Below are 20368 nucleotides of genomic sequence, written 5' to 3'. Positions count from 1 at the left end.
CAGAAACAGAAGAAACACCATGAGGTCCCTTCCTTCCGTTCCTTCTCTACTTGCCCTAGCTTGGAGTTATTCCTCATCAATTTTTTAAATTGAAGTATAATTGACTTATATTATTTTATTAGTTTTGGGTGTGCAACATAGTGCAACACAGTGATTCCATATTTTTACAAAATGATCACCATGGTAAGTCTAGTTACCGTTTGTCACCATACAAAATTATTAAAATATTATTGACTATATTCCCTATGTTGTACATTATATCCCCTGACTTATTTATTTAATAACTGGAAGTTTGTACTTCTTAATTTCCCTCACCTAGTTTGCTCATCCCTCCACCCCCCCATCCCCTCTGGCAACCACCAGTTTGTTCTCTGTATCTATGAGTCTGTTTCTATTTTTTAGATTTGTTTGTTTGTTTTGTTTTTCAGATTCCAGATGTAAGTAAAATCATACATTATTTGTCTTTCTCTGTCTTATTTAACTTAGCATAATACCCTCTAGACCCACCCATATTGTTAAAAATGGCAAGAATTCATTCTTTTTGTGGCTAATATTCCATTACCACATCTTCTTTATCCATTCATCTATGCATGGACACTTAGGTTGTTTCCATATCTTGGCTATTGTAAATAATTCTGCAATGAACATAGGGTTGGCAAATATCTTTTTAAATTAGTGTTTTTGTTTTCTTTGGGTATTGCTGGATTTTATGGTAGTTCTTTTTTTTTCTTCTAGTTTTACTGAGATATAATTCTCATACAGCACTGTATGATGTGTACAGTATAATGATTTTGCCTTACATACATGATGAAATGATTACCACAATATGTTTAAAGAACATCCATCCTCCCATACAGATACAAAGTTAAAGAAATAGAAAAAAATTATTTTTTCCTTGTAATAAGAACTCTTAGGATTTGCTCTCTTAACTATCATATATAACATACAGCAATGTTAATTATATTTATCATGTTTTATGTTATATCCCTAGTATTTATTTACCTTATAACTGGAAGTTTGTACCTTTTCTCTGCCTTCATCCAGTTCCCCCTACCCCTCCCCCCAGCCTCTGGTAACCACAAATCTGATCTCTTTTTCTGTGAGTTTGTATTTTATTATAATTGACCTACAACACTGTGTTAGTTCCTGTTACACAACATAGTGATTCAATATGTCTACACATTTCAAAATGATCACCACTGTAAGTGCAGCTTTATTTATTTATTTATTTATTTATTTATCTATTTATTTATTTTTGGCTGTGTTGGGTCTTGGTTGCGTTGTGCGGGCTTCTCATTGTGGTGGCTTCTCCTGTTACGGAGCATGTGCTCTAAGTGTGCGGGCTTCAGTAGTTGTGGCTTGCGGGCTCTAGAGTGCAGGCTCAGTAGTTGTGGCACACGGGCTTAGTTGCTCTGCAGCATGTGGGGTCTTCCCGGACCAGGGCTCGAACCTGTGTCCCCTGCATTGGCAGGTGGATTCTTAACCACTGCGCCACCAGGGAAGCCTAAGTGTAGATTTGATGTCACTATACAAAGATATTACATAATTATTGATTATTTTGCCCACACTGTACATTTCACACGTGTGACTCATTTATTTTGCAGCTGGAATTTTGTACCTCTTTATCTCCCTCACCTATTCTCTCTTCTCCCACCTCCCTCCCTTCTGGCAGCAACTCGTTTGTTCTCTGTATCTGTGACTCTTTTTCTGTTCTGTTCTATTTGTTCATTTGTTTTGTTTTTTAGATTCCACATATAAATGAAATGATACAGTATTTGTCTTTCTCTGTCTGACTTGTTTCACTTGGCATAATATCCTCTAGGTTCATCCATGTTGTTGCAAATTGCAAGATTTCCTCTTTTTTATGGCCAGGTAATATTCCATTGTATGTATGTATCACATCTTCTTTATCCATTCACCTAATCATGGGCACTTAGGTTGCTTCCATATCTTGGCTATTACAAATAATGCTGTAATGAACATAGGGGTGCATGTATCTTTTCTAATTAGTGTTTTAATTTTATTCAGATTAATACCCAGGAGTGGAATTACTGGTTCTTATGTTAATTCCATTTTTAATTTTTTGAAATCTCCATTCTGTTTTCTACAGTGGCTGCACCAATTTACATTCCCAACAATAGTGCATAAGGGTTCCCTTTTTCTCCACATTCTCGCCAACACTTGTTATTTGTTGTCTTTTTGATAAAAGCCATTTTGACAGGTATGAGGTGATACATTATGGGTTTTTTCTTTTTTTTTTTCTTAATTGAAGTATAGGCGATGTACAATATTATACAAGTTACAGGTGTACAACAGAGTGATTCACAATTTTTAAAGGTTATACTCCTTTTATAGGTATTATTAAATATTGGCTATATTCCTTGTGTTGTACTATATATCCTTGAAGCTTATTTCATACATAATAGTTTGTATCACTTAGTCCCCTACTCCATATTGCCCCTCCCCCTTACCTCTCCTCACTGGTAACCACTAGTTTGTTCCCTATATCTGTGGGCCTGTTTCTGTTTTATTATAGACATTTATTTGTTTTATTTTTTAGATTCCACATATAAGTGATAATATAGAGTATTTGCCTTTCTATGTCTGACTTATTTCACTTAACATAATATTCTCTAGGTCCATTCATGTTTTTGCAAATGGCAAAATTGCATTTTTTTAATGGTTGCAGAGGATTCTATTGTGTATATATACATATAAACATATTCTTTGTCCATTCATCTGTTGATGAACACATGTTGCTTCCATATCTTGGCTATTGTAAATAATCCTGCTGTGAACATTGGGGTGCATGTATGTTTTCAATCTAGTGTTTTTGGGTTTTTTGGATATGTACTCAGGAGTGGAATTGCTGGGTCATATGGCAGTTCTATTTTTAGTTTTTTGAGAAACTTCCATCCTGTTTTCCACATTAACTGTACCAATTTACATTCCACCAACAGTGAACAAGGGTTTCCTTCTCTCCACAACCTTGCCAACATTTGTTGTTTGTGTTCTTTTTGATGATAACAATTCTGACAAGTGTGAGATGATATCTCATTGTGGATTTGATTTGCATTTCTCTAATGGCTAGCAATGTTGAGCATCTTTTCATGTGCCTGTTAGCCACCTGTATGTCTTTGGAAAAATGTCTATTCATTTTCCAAAAGTGGGAAAAATACCCACTTTTTAATTAGGTTGTTTGTTTGTTTGAGTTTTATGAGCTCTGTATATATATATTTTTAATTAATTAATTAATTATTTTATTTATTTATTTATTTATGGCTGTGTTGGGTCTTCATTACTGTGCGAGGGCTTTCTCTAGTTGTGGCAAGTGGGGGCCACTCTTCATCGCGGTGCGCGGGCCTCTCATTATCGCGGCCTCTCTTGTTGCGGAGCACAGGCTCCAGATGCGCAGGCTCAGTAATCGTGGCTCACGGGCCTAGTTGCTCCACGGCATGTGGGATCTTCCCAGATCAGGGCTCAAACCCGTGTCTCCTGCATTGGCAGGCGGATTCTTAACCACTGTGCCACCAGGGAAGCCCTATATTTTTGATATTATCCTTTTTCAGTCATATCATTTGCAAATATTGTCTTCCATAGATTGTCTTTTTTGTTTTGTTGATGGTTTCTTTTGCTGTGCAAAAGCTTTTAAGTTTAATTAGGTCCCATTTATTTTTGCTTTTGTTTCCTTTGCTGTAGGAGACAGATCAAAAAAAATATTGCTACAATTTATGTCAAAGAGTGTTCTGCCTATGTTTTCCTCTAGGAGTTTTATAGTATTTGGTCTTACATTTAGGTCTTTAATCCATTTTATTTTTGTATATGGTGTTAGAGAATGTTCTTATTTCATTATTTTACATGTGGCTGTCCAGTTTTCCCAGCACCACTTATTGAAGAGACTCTCTTTTCTCCATTGTATGTTCTTGCCTCCTTTGTCATAGATTAATTGACCAAAGGTGCATGGATTTATTTCTGGGATCTCTATTCTGTTCCATTGATCTATGTCTCTGTTTTTGTGCCTGTACCATACTATTTTGATTACTGTAGCTTTGTAGTACAGTCTGAAGTCAGGGAGGGTGATTCCCACAGCTTTGTTCTTTTTTCTCAAGATTGCTTTACTGTTCAGGGTCATTTGTGTTTCCATACACATTTTTAAATTATTTGTGCTTGTTCTGTGCAAAATGCCATTGGTATTTTGATAGGGATTGCACTGAATCTGTAGATTGCTTTGGGTAATATGGCCATTTTTTTTTTGGTGCGTGGCTTGTGGGATCTTTGTTCCCTGACCAGGGATTGAACCCGTGCCCTTGGCAGTGAAAGCACTGAGTCCTAACCACTGGACCACTAGGGAATTCCCCAACCATTTTAGCAATATTAATTCCATGAGCTGAATATATCTTTCTATTTTTTGTGTGTGTCATATTCAGTTTCTTAAATCAGTGTCTTATAGTTTTCCAAGTACAGGTCTTTTACTTCCTTGGTTAGATTTTATCCTACATATTTTATGTTTTTTGGTGTAATTGTAAGTAGGATTGTTTCCTTAATTTTTCTTTCTGATAGTTCGTTGTTAGTGTATAGAAACCCAACAGATTTCTGTATATTACTTTTATATCCTGAAAATTTACTTAATTCCTTAATTAGCTTTCATAGTTTTTGGTGGTGTCTTTAGGATTTTTTATGTATAGTATCATGTCATCCACAAACAGTGAAAGTTTTACTTCTTCCTTTCCAATTTAGATTCCTTTTATTTCCTTTTCTCATCTGATTGCTGTGTCTAGGACTTCCAATACTATGTTGAATGAAAGTGGTGAGAGTGGGCATCCTTATCCTGTTCCTGATCTTAGAGGAAATCCTTTCAGCTTTTCACTGTTGAGTATGATATTGGCTGTAAGTTTTTCATATATGGCCTTTATTATGTAGAGGTATGTTCCCTCTATACCCACTCTGTTGAGATTTTTTTCTATCATAAATTGATTTGAATTTTTCAAAAGTTTTTTCTGCATCTATTGAGGTAATCATGTGAATTTTATTCTCCAATTTGTCAATGTGGTGTATCACATTGATTGATTTATAGGTATTGAATTATTCTTGAATCCCTGGGATAAATCCCACTTGATCATTGTATATGATACTTTTTTTTTTCTGAGTATCTACTATGTGCCATTGCTTCACACAGACATTATCTCATTTATTTATCACCAAGCAATATTTATGGGCTAGATATTACTATTTTCCAGCTGATAAAACCGAGACATAGAGAAGTTATATGATTCTCCCAAAGTCACACAGCTATTGTATATGATACTTTTAATGTATTGTTGAATTCAATTTGCTAATATTTTATTGAGGATTTTTGCATCTGTATTCATCAGTGATATTGGCCTGTACTTTTCTTTTTATGTGGTGTCTTTGTCTGGTTTAAGTATCAGAATGATATTGGCTTCATAGAATGAGTTTGGAAGCATTCTATCCTCTTCTTTTTTTTTTTTTGGAGTAGTTTGAGAATGATCAAAGTTAACCTTTCTCTAACTGTTTGGCAGAATTCACCTGTGAAGCTTTCTGGCCCTGAAATTTTGCTTGTTGGGGGTTTTTAAATTACTGATTCAATTTCATCACTGGTAATTGGTCTGTACATATTTTCTATTTCTTCCTGATTCATTCTTGGGATGCTATATGTTTCTGGGAATTTATTTCTTCTAAGTTGTCCATATTATTGGTGCATAGTTGTTTGTAGTAATCTCTTATGAGCCTTTGTGTTTCAGTGGTGTCAGTTGTAACTTCTCTTCTTTCATTTCTGATTTTATATATTTGAGCCCTCTCTTTCTTTCCTGATGAATCTGGATAAAGTTTTATCAATCTTGTTTATCTTTTCAAAGAACCACCTCTTAGTTTCATTAATCTTTCATGTTTTTATTTTTTGGTCTTTATTTCATTAATTTCTTCTCTGATCTTTATGATTTCTTTCCTTCTATTAACTTCGGGTTTTGTTCTTCTTTTTCTAGTTCTTTTAGATGTAAGGTTAGATTGTTTGAGATTTTTCTCATGTTCTAGGGAAGGATTGTATCTCTATAAATTTCCCTCTTAGAGCTGCTTTTGCTGTGTCCCATAGGTTTTGGGTCATTGTGTTTTCATTCTCATTTGTCTCTAGGTATTTTTTTGATTTCCTCTTTGATTTCTTCAGTGATCCATTAGTTGTTTAGTAGCATATTCTTTAGCCTTCCTGTGTTTGTGTTTTTTGCAGTTTTTTCTCATAATGTTGTGATTGGAAAGATGTTTGATATGATTTCAATCTTCTTAAATTTATTGACAATTGTTTTGTGGCCTAGCATGTGATCTATCCTGGAGAACGTTCCACATGCACTTGAAAAGTATGTGTATTCAGCTACTTTGGGATGGAATGTACTCTATGTATCTATTAACTCCATCTGGTTTAATGTGTCATTTAAGGTCAGTGTTTTCATATTGATCTTCTGTCTGGATGATCTATCCTTGATGTAAATGGGGTGTTAAAGTCCCCTACTGTTATTGTGTTACTGTCAATTTCTCCCTTTATGTCTGTTATTATTTGCTTTATATATTTAAGTGTTCCTACAATTGTTTTATCTTCTTTTTGGATGGATCTCTTCATCATTATGCACTGTCCTTCTTTGTCTCTTGTTACAGTCCTTGTTTTAAAGTCTATTTAGTCTAAGTATTGCTACCTGGCTTTCTTTTGACTTCCATGTGAATGGAATACCTTTTCCATCTCCTCACTTTCAGTCTGTATGTGTCCCTAGATCTGAAGTGGGTCTCTTGTAGAGTCTTGTTTTTGTATCCATTCAGCCACCCTATATCTTTCGATTGGAGCATTTAGTCTATTTACATTTAAAGTAATTATTGATAAATATGTATTTATTAACATTTGTTCATTGTTTTCTGGTTGTTTTTGTAGTTCTTTTTTGTTCCTTTCTTCTTTTGCTCTCTTCCCTTGTGACTTGATGGCTATCTTTATGTTATTTTGGGTTCCTTTCTCCTTTTTTGTGTGTGTATCTATTATTTTTGGTTTGTGATTACCATGAGTTGTGTATATGTGTGTCCATATATATATAGTTTTTTCTCACAGGTGGGCATTTTATTTTCCCACTTTTTGCTGGCCAACTTCTGTGCATCTTCCTATGTTTGTGGACTACACCACCTTTTAGGTGGAAATCTCCTCTCCTATACAGATTTTTAAAAATTGAAGTATAATTGCTTTACAATGTGTTATTTTCTGCTGTACACCGAGGTGAATCAGCTATATGTATAGCCCTCCCTCTTGGACCTCCCTCCCACCACCCCCCCATCTAACCCATCTATGTCATCACAGAGCACCGAGCTGACCTCTTCGTGCTATAACAGGGAAAGATAGCAGGTTCCCACTAACTAGCTATTTTACACATAGTAGTGTATATATGTCAATCCTAATCTCCCAATTCATCCCACCCTCCCCTTCCCCCCCCATGTCCACATGTCCATTCTCTACGTCTGCATCTCTATTGCTGCCCTACAAATAGGTTCATCTGTACCATTTTTTTAGATTCCACATATATGTGTTAATCTACAATATTTGTTTTTCTCTTTCTGACTTACTTCACTCTTTATGACAGACTCTAGGCCCATCCACATCTCTACAAATCACCCAATTTCATTCCTTTTTATGGCTGAGTAATATTCCATTTACATTTAGTCCATTTACATTTAAAGTAATTATTTTAAAAATTTTTTTTAATTTTATTTTTTGGCTGAGTCAGGTCTTAGTTGTGGCACGCAGGATCTTTGTTGAGGCATGTGGACTTCTCTCTAGTTGTGGCCTGAGAGTTTTCTCTTTTCTAGCTGCGATGCATGGGCTCCAGGGTGCATGGGCTCTGTAGTTTGTGGCATGCAGGCTCTCTAGTTGAGGCGCATGAGCTCAGTAGTTTTGGCATGTGTGCTCAGTTGCCCCATGGCATGTGGGATCTTAGTTCCCTGACCAGGAATCAAACCCGAGTCCCCTGCATTGTAAGGTGGATTGTTTACCACTGGGCCACCAGGGAAGTCCCTAAAGTAATTATTGATAAATATATATTTATTACCATTTGTTCATTGTTTTCTGGTAGTTTTTGAAGTTCTTTTTTGTTCCTTTCTTCTTTTGCCCTCTCCTTTGTGATTTGATGGCTATCTTTATGTTTTTTTGGGTTTCTTTCTCCTTTTTTGTGTGTGTATCTATTATAGGTTTTTGGTTTGTGATTACCATGAAGTGTGTGTGTCTACATATATATTTTTTTAATTTGAAGATCTCTTAAGTTTGAAAACATTCTAACAAACCTGCATTTGTACTTCTGCCACCCTTTCATGTTTAATGGTTTTGATATATTTTACATCTTTTTGTTTTTTGAATCCCTTAACTCCTTATTGTGAATTTAGATATTTTACTACTTTTGTCTTATATACATGGTTGATCTACTACCTTTACAGTGTGTTTGGATTTTTCCTTTCATAATTTTTATATTTCTAGTTGTGGTCTTTTCTTTTCCACTTAGAGAAGTCCCTCTAACATTTCTTGTAAAGTTGGTTTAGTGGTGCTGAGCTCTTTTAACTTTGCTTGTCTGTAAACCTCAAATCTGAATGATAGCCTTGCCAGGTTGAGTAATTTTGGTTGTAGGTTTTTTTCCATTGATTACTTTGAATATATTCTGCCACACCCTTCTGGCCTGCAAAGTTTCTGCTGAAAAGTCAGCTGATAGTCTTATGGGAGTTCCCTTGCATGTAACTAGTGGTTTTTCCCTTGCTGTTTTTAAGATTCTCTTTTATCCTTAATTTTTTCTATTTTAGTTATAATGTGTCTTGTTGTGGACCTCTTGGGGTTTATCTTGTTTTGGACTCTCTATGCTTCCTGGATCTGGATGGCTGTTTCCTCCCCCAGGTTAGGGAAGTTTTCAAATATTACTTCCTTAAATAAATTCTCTGCCCGTTTCTCTCTTTTTTCTCCTTCTGGGGCCCCTATAATGCAAATGTTAGTATGCTTCATGTTGTCCTAGAAGTCTCCTAAGCTATCCTCATTTTTAAAATTCTTTTTTCTTTTCTCTGTTCAGCTTGGGTGACTTCCACTATGCTGTCTTCCTTAAATGTTTGGTAGAATTAACAAGTGAACCCATCTGGGCCTGGTGTTTTCTACTTTGAAAGGTGAATTATTGATTAAATTTCTTTAATAGATAATGATCTATTCAGATTGTCTATTTCTCCTTATGTGAGGTTTGGTAGGTTGTGTCTTTCAAGGAATCAATCCATTTAGTTTAGGTTATCAAATTTGTGGGCATAGAGTTATTCATAATATTTGTTCATTATCCTTTTAGTGTCCATGGAATCAGTAGTGATGTCCCGTCTTTCATTTCTGATATTAGTATTTTATGTTCTCTATCTCTCTCATTGCTGCTGCCCAGCATCACAGGACAAAGTGAGTATCATACAGTGTATCACTAGCCTGGGAAAAGATCAAAATTCAAAATTAGTAGTATGGTTTCTACTGAATGTGTATCACTTTTGCACCATCATAAAGATGAAAAATTGTAAGTCAAACCATCATAAGTCAGGGACCATGTATGTGTGTGTGTGTGTGTGTGTGTGTGTGTGTGTGTGTAATTTTTAGCCAGGAGAAAATTAGGCAAAACTAATGTTGTCTTTCAGGCTGAACAATTTAGGGTAACATCTGTTTTCGCATCTAACTTAGTATAATCAGGAGACAGGTTGGGGACCAAGAATTTTTTTCTCTACTTTCCATTTGGTGTGGGGCACTAAAATTTAAAAGACCAACCATATACAATTCTTACAAAATTTGAACATGGAATTTTGATTTAATAAAAGCTAGCTAGGAAAGGTCATCTGTTGTTTAACTCAGATTCACCAGTCACATTTTTTTCTCTGAATTTACCTGGAAGATATTTAATATGAAAATCATATATTTGAGGAATTTTTTTAAAACTTCTGTTTTATGACTAACAAATCATCTGACTTTTACACTTTTACATTACATAGAAAGGAAACATAGTTTGGTATCATTTTCCCAGTTATAATGTAAGCTGTTTTACTTATTGAGTGTCTATAAGAAAATAAATCCTAAGATACTTTCTGATTTAAAATTAACTATTTGAGGTTTATTCACTTCATCTATTTCATAAATAATCAATATTCAACAACTATTTAACATAATTGAGTGAGAAGTTGTGAACTGATATATACAGAATGTTGAAGACTAATTTTTTTTTTATAGGCAGAACTTCTAGATGCTGCTGCTGGCATTAATGTACGATTCAGATTAGGTGGTGTAAGTATGGATAACTTCTTATTTAGTACTTTTAAAGCACATTTATATGAAATTTAAAAGATGTAATTTTTAAAAACATACACTATTTTTCTAATTAAATTGAAATGGTCCTTTGAACTTTTCCAACTATAGGTTAAATTTCCACCTGAAATATACTATAAAATTTTCACTCACAGACATATTGAAGATCTGTGTGCTAATAGCCCTAGAGATTACACAAAACTTCCAGCAAAACGTACATCTCATATTAAAAATGATAATCTTCAGGAAGAGGATTATAGTGGCTGGTATCGTCGTATAGAGAACAATGGCTGGAGGCCTGTTTCTGATAAAGTAAGAAAAGATAAACATTAATAATTTTGAATATTATGTGCGTAGAAATCTATCTGTCTTTCTGAAAATTAATTTTTAGATTATTTTTTAAGAATAATGAATCCTACTAATTTAACTGGTAAAATTTGCTTAACTATTCTGTGGTCACTAATATACTTCAAGATACAGCAATATATTTTTTTTTTTTACATTTACTTCTACTTTTAATAATCATCTTTGAATCTAGGCTATCTTTAGATACTCTCTGGCACTCAGCCATTACCCATCTTTAAAACAAAGCAAATCTGAAGATGTTGTTGACTCTATATTAATCCTTGAACAAGAGATGAGGGTTCTTGAGAATAATATGCCATTTTCTCCATAGAGCTTGTAACAGCAGACACTAGTGGGAGAGCATGTGGGTTTTCATGGTGTTGGAAGATTTAACATGTGCTCATATGAACAGAATGATTTTAAATATACATAGTTCCTAATGCATATATGTGATTCTAGAACTTTTCTATAGACACCCATGTTTAATCTTTTTGTGGAAATAATTTCTATCTAAGGATATTTGTAAGCTTATATATATACATTTATATATAAATTTATTTATTTATTTATTTATTTTTGGCTGTGTTGGGTCTTTCATTTCTGTGTGAGGGCTTTCTCTAGTTGTGGCAAGCGGGGACCACTCTTCATCACGGTGCGCGGGCCTCTCACTATCGCGGCCTCTCTTGTTGTGGAGCACAGGCTCCAGATGTGCAGGCTCAGTAGTTGTGGCTCACGGGCCCAGTTGCTCTGCGGCATGTGGGATCTTTCCAGACCAGGGCTCGAACCCGTGTCCCCTGCATTGGCAGGCAGATTCTCAACCACTGCGCCACCAGGGAAGCCCTGTAAGCTTATATTTTAAAAGTTAACATTATCTGCTTCTATAGTTCTGGATATTTGTTTATATGGCCGCAAGTATCTTCATTCAAATCCTCAGTCTCTGGTATACAGATTGTAGAATGTAGTATACTGAATATACTAAGTATGAAAAGTGAAAATGATCAAAGTGTGAATTCATTCATTCATTCAACAAACTTTATTGCATACCAACCAGATGTCAGGCATTGTACTAGATGCTTGGGAAGCAATAGTACATAAGAATAGTCCTTCCCCTCAAGCATTTTGCTTTTAATTAAGGAGAGAGTCAAGTAAACAGGATATTTCAGTACAGTGCAGTGAATATGTGCTTTAATAGGGGAAAGTTTAGAGTGCTGTGAGGGGAAACAAACTTTCCTCTTTGTTATTTAATGTGTATGTGGTGAGGGAGGAAGAATGAATTGGAAATAGGAAAACAGGCAACCAGTTAGTATAAAGTGTCAAACAGGGGAAACCACAAAGTCTTGGGACACAATGGTGAGATTTCTATATTCTTTGAGTGTGCCCATATTCCTTGAGGATTAGAGTCTTCAAAAGTCAATAGCACCTACTGGTCAGATCTGTTCTTATGAGAAACTAAAACACTCTTAGAATATGTCTATTCATTTATTCATTCAACAAATACTTATTAAATAGTACCTCAGCACACTAATTTTTCTATGGCATGTGCCTCTTAAGGTTCAATGTGCCATTCACTTAATTAGAAATATCTTAAAAGGGTCTATCCTCTCCTCTATTTCTATCTTGGCATAGTCCTATTGAACACACAGAAGTTCTTTTCTATAGTCAGATAACCTCATAATCAGTAATCCAATATTTTGTGTATTCATTTTTCATTTCTCAATAGTTTTGGAAGTCTACTGAAAATGTAATGGTGGGAGACAAAAAGGAAAGTGAATTCCATTTCTCTAAATTGAAGAGAAGGCAAGATATAGAAAAGAAAAGAAAAATTAAAAAAATAGAATGGATGCGGCAAATGTAAGTTGATGAAATACTTAGACTTACTAAAGAAGTATACAGTCATTTTTTTAGATTGCTATCACTACTAAACTAACTACATGTTACTTTAAAAATAAGATGAAAGATTACAGTATATTTTTTAAAATACATAGAAAGCAAATATTTAATAATTGCCTGCTAGGCACTGTTAATCTCTGGGATATAAATGGGAAAAGACAAGTTCTCTTTGACCACAAGGAAATCATAATCTTTTGGAACATGAGATATGAAAATCAGCATTTACTCTTATATATGAGATAACTTTAATATGACCCTCTAGACCCACTCTATACCATTCTCAAACTTTCTTTCTCCCCTAAAGAAACTGACTTGTACAGATTACACTAAAAGTCATTCTGGACCTATCTAACAAATATTAAAAGCAAATCTCAAAAGAATCAAGTTGTTTCCAAGTTTACTTGACAACGTACAAGAACAAAGCCCCCAAATATTTAAAGGAACACAAAAAACTCAAGTGGTCAAAGTCTATAAAATTCACAATGTCTACCATATAGTAATCAATTACCAGGCACTCAAAGAAGCAGGAAAATATATCCCTGAGAAGAAAAAATAATATCAGCTTACTCACCAAAAATATATTTTAAAAATAAAAATGAAAGAAAACATTTCAGACAGACAAAAGCTGAGTTCTATCACCATGAACGGACCAGCAGTATAAAGAACTTTTCTTCCTACTACTTTAATCTCTTTAAAAGGTAATTAACTAACTACTAAACTATACACTTAAAAATAGTTAAGATAAATAGTTAAGACAATAAATTTTATGTTGGTTTTACCACAATATTTTAAATGATAGGTATTACATTTTAAACTAATGAGTTAATATTGATGTTTCCAATCAGTTCCTGATTCCACAGTTATACTCCTTTTCTCTTATATTGAAAATCTTCATCAAACAAAACATAATTGCTTATTTTTTCTGACATTACAAGTAAATAGTTCCAAAACATCACAATACAATATCAACATATAGATGCAATTACTGAATAAAGTTCAAAAACATTTTTAAGGTAATTTACTATTTAAAGCAGAAACAGTGAAAATGTATTATGGTATTTACAAATTTTAACAGTGCAGAAGTAAATATATGATAACAATACCACAAAGGTTGAGAAAGATGAAATGGAAATGTACTGCTGGAAGATCCTTATACTACACATGAAGTGGTATAATATTGCTTGAAGTAGACCATGAGAGTTAAATATATATACCACAAACCCTAAAGCAACCATAAAATCAACAACAAGCAATATGTAAACCTAATAAGATAATAATGAAAATAAAATAGAATCATAACAAACAATCCATCCTCTCTTGGATGAGGAAAGGAAACAAGAACTGGGAGGACAAATATACAATGAATAGCATGATGTAGATTAAAACCAACCACATCAACAATCATATTAAATGTAAATGGTCTAAGCATCCCAAATAAAGACAGTGACTGACAGACTGGATAAGGAAGCAAGACCCAACTATACGTTACGTACAAGAACTAAGAGCACAAATAGGTTAAAATTAAAAGCATGGAAGAGGACTATGCTAACAGTAATCAAAAGAAAGCTGGAGTGACTATATTAATATCAAACAAAGTAATAAAGAGGGGTAAATTCATCAAGAGAACATAATCCTAAATGCTTGTTTACCTAATAACAGAGCTTCAAAATACATGAAACAAAAACTACTACTGAAAGGAGAAATAGACAAATCCAAAATTATAGTCAGAGATTTCAAAACCCTTTTCTTAGTAATTGATATAACAAGTGGACAATAAATTAGTAAAGATGTAGAAGACTTGAGCAACACTGTCAACCAACTTGACATAATTGGCATTTATAGAGCACTGAACCCAACAAAAGAAAACACATTCTTTTCAAGTGCACATGAAACATTCACCAATATACACCATATTCTGAGCCATAAAACAAATATCCACAAATTTAAAAGAATTAAAATCATACAAAGGAGGTTCTCTGATCATGATGAGATTAAAAAAGAATTTAAAACAGAATAAAATAACTGAAAAATTTCTGGAAAACCTCCAAATATTTGGATATTAAACAGCATATATCTAAATAATCCATGAGTCAAAGAAGTCACAAGAGGAACTTGAAAATATTTTTGATTTAATAAAAAATGAAAATACAACATATTAAAATTAGGGGATGCAGCTAAAGAAGTACTTACAGGAAAATTTATGGCATTTTCTATGAGGCAAGTGTTATTGGATATAAACCACTCAAGGCTTATGAGAAAAAAAGATATTACAAGAAAATAACAACCAATATCTCTCATGAGCATAGATACATGATGATAAATAACATTATAGACAAATGGAGTTTAACCCAGGAATACAATATTGGTTTAACATTTGGAAATCAATCAATGCAATCCACCATATTAACAGACTTAAAAAACAAAACTGGATACGATCATCTCAAAAGATGCAGAGAAAGTACTTACAAAATTACCATTTGTAATGAAAACTCTTGGCAAACTAGGAAAATATGAGAGCCTCCTCAACTTGATGAAGGGCATCTATAAAAAGCCTGCAGCCAACATGATACTTAATGGTGAATGGCTGAATGCTTTCTCTCTAAGATCAGGAACAAGGCAAGGATGTCTGCACTCACCACTTCTTTACAACATTACATTGAAGTCCTAGTCAGTGCAATAAGGGTGGCAGGGCAGAGTGGTGGGGGAGACACTGAGATTGGAAAGGAAGAACTAAAACAGTCTTTGTTCACAGTTGACATGATCATCTAAGTACAGAATTCGAAGGAATCTACTAAAAAGCTACTGGAACTAATAGGTGAGTTTATCAAGGTTGTGAGATACAGAAACCAATTGTATTGCAACAAACAACAAAGACATTTACAGTAGCATCAGAAAATATGAAATACCTAGGCATAAACTGAGGGGAAAATCTACATGACCTGTACACTGAAAAGTAATAAATATTGCTGATAAAACTTAGAGAAGACTTAATAAACAAATAGCCATAAGGTATTAATGGACCAGAAGACTCAATATCATTAAGATGTCAGTTCTCTCCAAATTGATGTATACAGTCAATGTAATCACAATCAAAATTTCCAGCAGGTTTTGTTGTGGAATTTGACAAGTTGATTTGAAAATTTATATGTAAATGCAAAAGGAACTAGAATAATCAAAATAATTTTGGAAAAAAATTTGGAGAACTTAACATTACCTGATTTTAAGACTTATTATAAAACTACTGTAATCAAGACCTGTGGGGGGTCCCTGGTGGAGAAGTGGTTAAGAATTCGCCTGCCAATGCATGGGGCATGGGTTCAATCCCTGGTCCAGGAAGATCCCGCATGCCATGGAGGAACTAAGCCTGTGTGCCACAACTACTGAGACTGCACGCCTAGAGCCCATGCTCTGCAACAAAAGAAGCCACCACAATGAGAAGCCCGTGCACCACAATGAAGAGTACCCCCCTCACCGCAACTAAAGAAAGCCCACATGCAGCAATGAAGACCCAACACAGCCAAAAATAAAAATAAATAAAATACATAAATTTATTTTAAAAAAAGACATTGTGGTATTGGCATTAAGATAGACATACAGATCAATGGAACAGAATAGACAGTTGAGAAATAGACCCACACACATATTATTAATTGAGTTTCAACACAGGTGCCATGGCAATTTAATTGGAAAAGGATATTCTTTTCAACAAATTGGATACTCAAATGCAGAGAAATGAATCTTGATCCTTATCTCACATCATATATAAAATTCATTTGGAAAAGATCATAGATCTAAATATAAGAATTAACACCATAGTGCATACAACTCAATATCAAAAAAACAAACAACCCAACCAAAAAGTGGGCAGAAGACCTAAATAGACATTTCTCCAAAGAATACATACAGATGACCAACAGGCACATGAAAAGATGCTCAACATCGCTAATTATTAAAGAAATGCAAATCAAAACCACAATGAGGTATCACCTCACACCTGTCAGGATGGCAATCACCAAAAAGTCTACAAATAATAGATGCTGGAGAGGGTGTGGAGAAAAGGAAACCCTCTACACTGTTGGTGGGAATGTAAATTGGTACAGCCACTATGGAAAACAGTATGGAGGTTCCTTGAACTAAAAAGGAGCTACCATATGATCCAGCAATCCCATTCCTGAACATATATCCAGCAAAGACAGAAACGCTAATTTGAAAAGATACATGTACCCCAATGTTCATAGTACCACTATTTACAATAACCAAGGTATGGAAACAACCCAAGCCCATCAACAGACAATTGGTTTAAGAAGATGTGTTTTTTATATATATATATATATATATATATATATATATATATATATATATATATATATATATATAATGGAATATTAGCCATAAGAAAGAATAAAATAATGCCATTTGTAACAACATGAATGGACCTAGAGAATATCATACTAAGTGAAATAAGTCAGACAGAGAAAAGACAAATATTACATGATATCCCTTATATGTGGCATCTAAAAATAATACAAATGAAACTATATACAAAACAGAATCAGACTCACATACATAGAAAACAAATTTATGATTACCTAAGGGGAAAGTGTGGAGAGGGATAATTTAGGAGATGGCATTAACAGATACAAACTACTATACATTAAATAGATAAGAAACAAGGATTTACTGTATAATATAGGGAACTATATTCAATATCTTGTAATAACCTGTAATGTAAAATAATCTGAAAAGTATGTATATATCTGAAAAAAATCATAAAATAAAAGCACTTTATGAGACCTTAAAAAAATGAGAGTTAACACCATAAAATATCCAAAAGTAAGCAAACAAGAAAATCTTAGTGACTTTGTTTCTGGCAAAGATTTCTTAAATAGGACACAGAAGGCATTAAGTATAAAAGAAAAGATTGTTAAATTGCACTTCATCAAAGTTAAAAGCTTTTGCTCTCCTAAGACACTTTTGCAAAAATAAGAATGCAAGTCACAGGAAGAGAACATTTGCAAAATATGTACATGATAAAAGTCTTGTATCTAGAATATGTAAAAAAAAAAAACTCTCAAAATTCAGTGATAAGAATACAACCTAATTTTAAAATGGGCAAAAGATCTGAACACTCTACCAATGAATATACAGATAGCAAAAAAGCACAAGTGAACTAATGACTATCATCATTAGTCATTAGGAAAGTGCAAAACAAAACTGTAATGAGATACCACTGCACAACCACTAGAATGGCTAAAATAGTCTGTCATACCAATTATTGGCATGGATATGGAACAAATGCAAACTGGTACACACACTTTGGAAAACAGTTTGACAGTTTTTTTTTAATTATACAAGTTACACACATCTACTATTAAATCCAGCCATTCTACTCAGATATCTACCCAAGAGAAATAAAAACATGTCTACAGATAGATTGTAATGCAAGTTCATAGCTGCTTTCTTTCTTTCTTTCTTTTTTTTAATTATTATTATTATTATTATTATTTTTTTTTTTTTATTTATGGCTATGTTGGGTCCTCGCCTCTGTGCGAGGGCTCTCCCCAGCCGCGGCAAGCGGGGGCCACTCCTCATCACGGTGCGCCGGCCTCTCACCATCGCGGCCTCTCCCGTTGCGGAGCACAGGCTCCAGACGCGCAGGCTCAGTAATTGTGGCTCACGGGCCCAGCCGCTCCGCGGCATGTGGGATCCTCCCAGACCAGGGCTCGAACCCGTGTCCCCTGCATCGGCAGGCAGACTCCCAACCACTGCGCCACCAGGGAAGCCCAGCTGCTTTATTTCTAATAGACCAAAACCAGAAACAACCCATCAACCCATCAACCCAAATGTCAATGGATAAACAAATTGTGATATATCTACACAAAGGAATACTACTCAGCAGTACAAAGGAATGAATTGTTCATACATAACAACATGGATGAATCTCAAAATAATGATGCTGAATGAAAGCAACCAGTCAAAAAAGAGTACATATTATATGATTTCATTTACATGAAATTCTAGAAAATACAAAGAAATCTAGAATGACACAAAGCAGATGAGTAGTTGTCTGGAGATGCGGGTGGGGGAAAGGAGGGAGGGAAGGATAACAAAGTAGCACAAGGAACTCTGGGGGGGTGATGGATATGTTTGTTTCTTTTATTACAGTGATTGGTTCACAGGTGTATATTTATGTCAAAACTGTTCAAATTGTACAGCTTAAATACAGTCTACTGTATATCACTTATACCTCACTAAGTTGTAAAAAAAATTTTTAAGAACATGATCAGACAATCAGAAGATCTCCATGGAGTAACCCTTCATCTCCTGTGGTTGCAGGGTGAGTTGGAGGCAATCCAGGGGCAAGTTGAAAGGGTCACAAAGTCATAGGGCTTGCAGTGCAACCAAAAGACCTAGACAGGTCTTGTGCCCTAAGCTAGCTAAGGACATTAGCGGGGAAGAAGTGGAACAGTGAGAACTGGGATGTGGATACTTGGGCAGGCATAGACAAAGCTGAGAACCTCGAGCCTTCAAACTCTCCTGCTGATGGAGGAAACCCTTCCTCCCTGTTTTGAGGAAACCAGCCCTTCTCTGCATAAAGGCCTTTCAATGACTGCACCTGGCTCAGTTGCCCCACACACTTACGCTGATTCTCCTTAGGATTCCCCCACAACCATTTCCTCAATGCCTCCAGTCCACACTGAGACATATCTCAGGACAGTCCAGACAGAGAGGAACAAGATCTACTCCAGGAGGAGATGACATTTATAAACCAAAAGAGTTTCGAGAGTTTAACAATCTGTATTGACAGGAGCTCAGAAGCATGTGTGAATGTGGATTCTAAGGTGTTCAGAAGTTGACCAGGCTGAATTTATTGATATGGCCACACTCACCTGAGATTAGGGATTTAATGTGTTGGCTTGAGTATCCAGAAATAAATGGTGTTTAAGGACTTCCCTGGAGGTCCAGTGGTTAGGACTCTGAGCTTCCACCACAGGGGGCACGGGTTCGATCCCTGGTCAGGGAACTAAGATCCTGCAAGCCACACGGTGCGGCCAAAAAAAACCAAACAACCAAAACAACAACAGAAATGGTGTTTGGTCTGTTAGGTTGGCTAATCAAAGCCTGAATTCAACCAAAGCTCTACAGTTACAAAATGCCTGAACTTCTCTAGTATACTGTAGAAAAGGATTTCTAAAGGCTTGGGGAATGCATATGTTTGTTCCTATTATGTGCAATATGTTTAGCCACCCACTGGCTATAACCGCAGTGGGCCCCAGAGGATATCCTCTTCATCAGGTTATTAAGCAATTAGGGGAGCAGCAGAATTCTTGATGAACTTGTGGTGGCTGTTCTTTGTAGACTGAAGATGACAGTGGGGAAAATTGTGATGGAATTGGCTCCTTTAGTTTACTGGGAATAATGGAACTTTGAAGTGGTAGAAGTCAGGTGGTGACACAAATTGTAGCTAAGCTTCCTCCAGATGTGGTTTCTTTAATGGAGCAAATCAACACTGTCCCTGGCATCTGTTAGGCTGCTTTTGACCTGGCAAATGTGTTCTTTCCTATCCTGATCAGTAAACAAAAAGAGAAGAGTTTGCATTTACATGGAAATAACAGAGTGTATCTTTACATCTTGCTCTCAGAGCCATGTCAGCTTTCCTGCTCTTGTCCCCAGGGGCATGGCATCTCAGTTCCCATAAAACATCATGCCTGTCCTTTACGCTGGTGACCTTATACTAATTGACCATGGTGAGTAGAAAATGACAACTCCCTAGATGACTTAACAAGACAAATA

The 20368-nt window shown here is 35.1% G+C and overlaps 1 protein-coding gene across 3 annotated transcripts in view; it reads left to right on the top strand.

Annotated features, from left to right (window-relative positions):
- Positions 1-20368, top strand: part of C8H11orf65 (chromosome 8 C11orf65 homolog) — a 133869-nt gene that overhangs the window by 66980 nt on the left and 46521 nt on the right. For 2 of the 3 annotated variants that reach the window (XM_059930393.1, XM_059930392.1), the window contains 3 exons: positions 10265-10318; positions 10451-10651; positions 12405-12535. In XM_059930393.1, coding sequence (XP_059786376.1) covers positions 10265-10318; positions 10451-10651; positions 12405-12535 — 386 coding nt within the window. The remainder of the gene's footprint in view (positions 1-10264; positions 10319-10450; positions 10652-12404; positions 12536-20368) is intronic. The other variant, XM_059930394.1, reaches the window with a different exon arrangement.

This window comes from Balaenoptera ricei, chromosome 8 (genome assembly GCF_028023285.1).
Source record: "Balaenoptera ricei isolate mBalRic1 chromosome 8, mBalRic1.hap2, whole genome shotgun sequence".
Lineage (NCBI taxonomy): Eukaryota > Metazoa > Chordata > Mammalia > Artiodactyla > Balaenopteridae > Balaenoptera > Balaenoptera ricei.
This window is presented reverse-complemented; position numbering and strand designations above follow the sequence as displayed.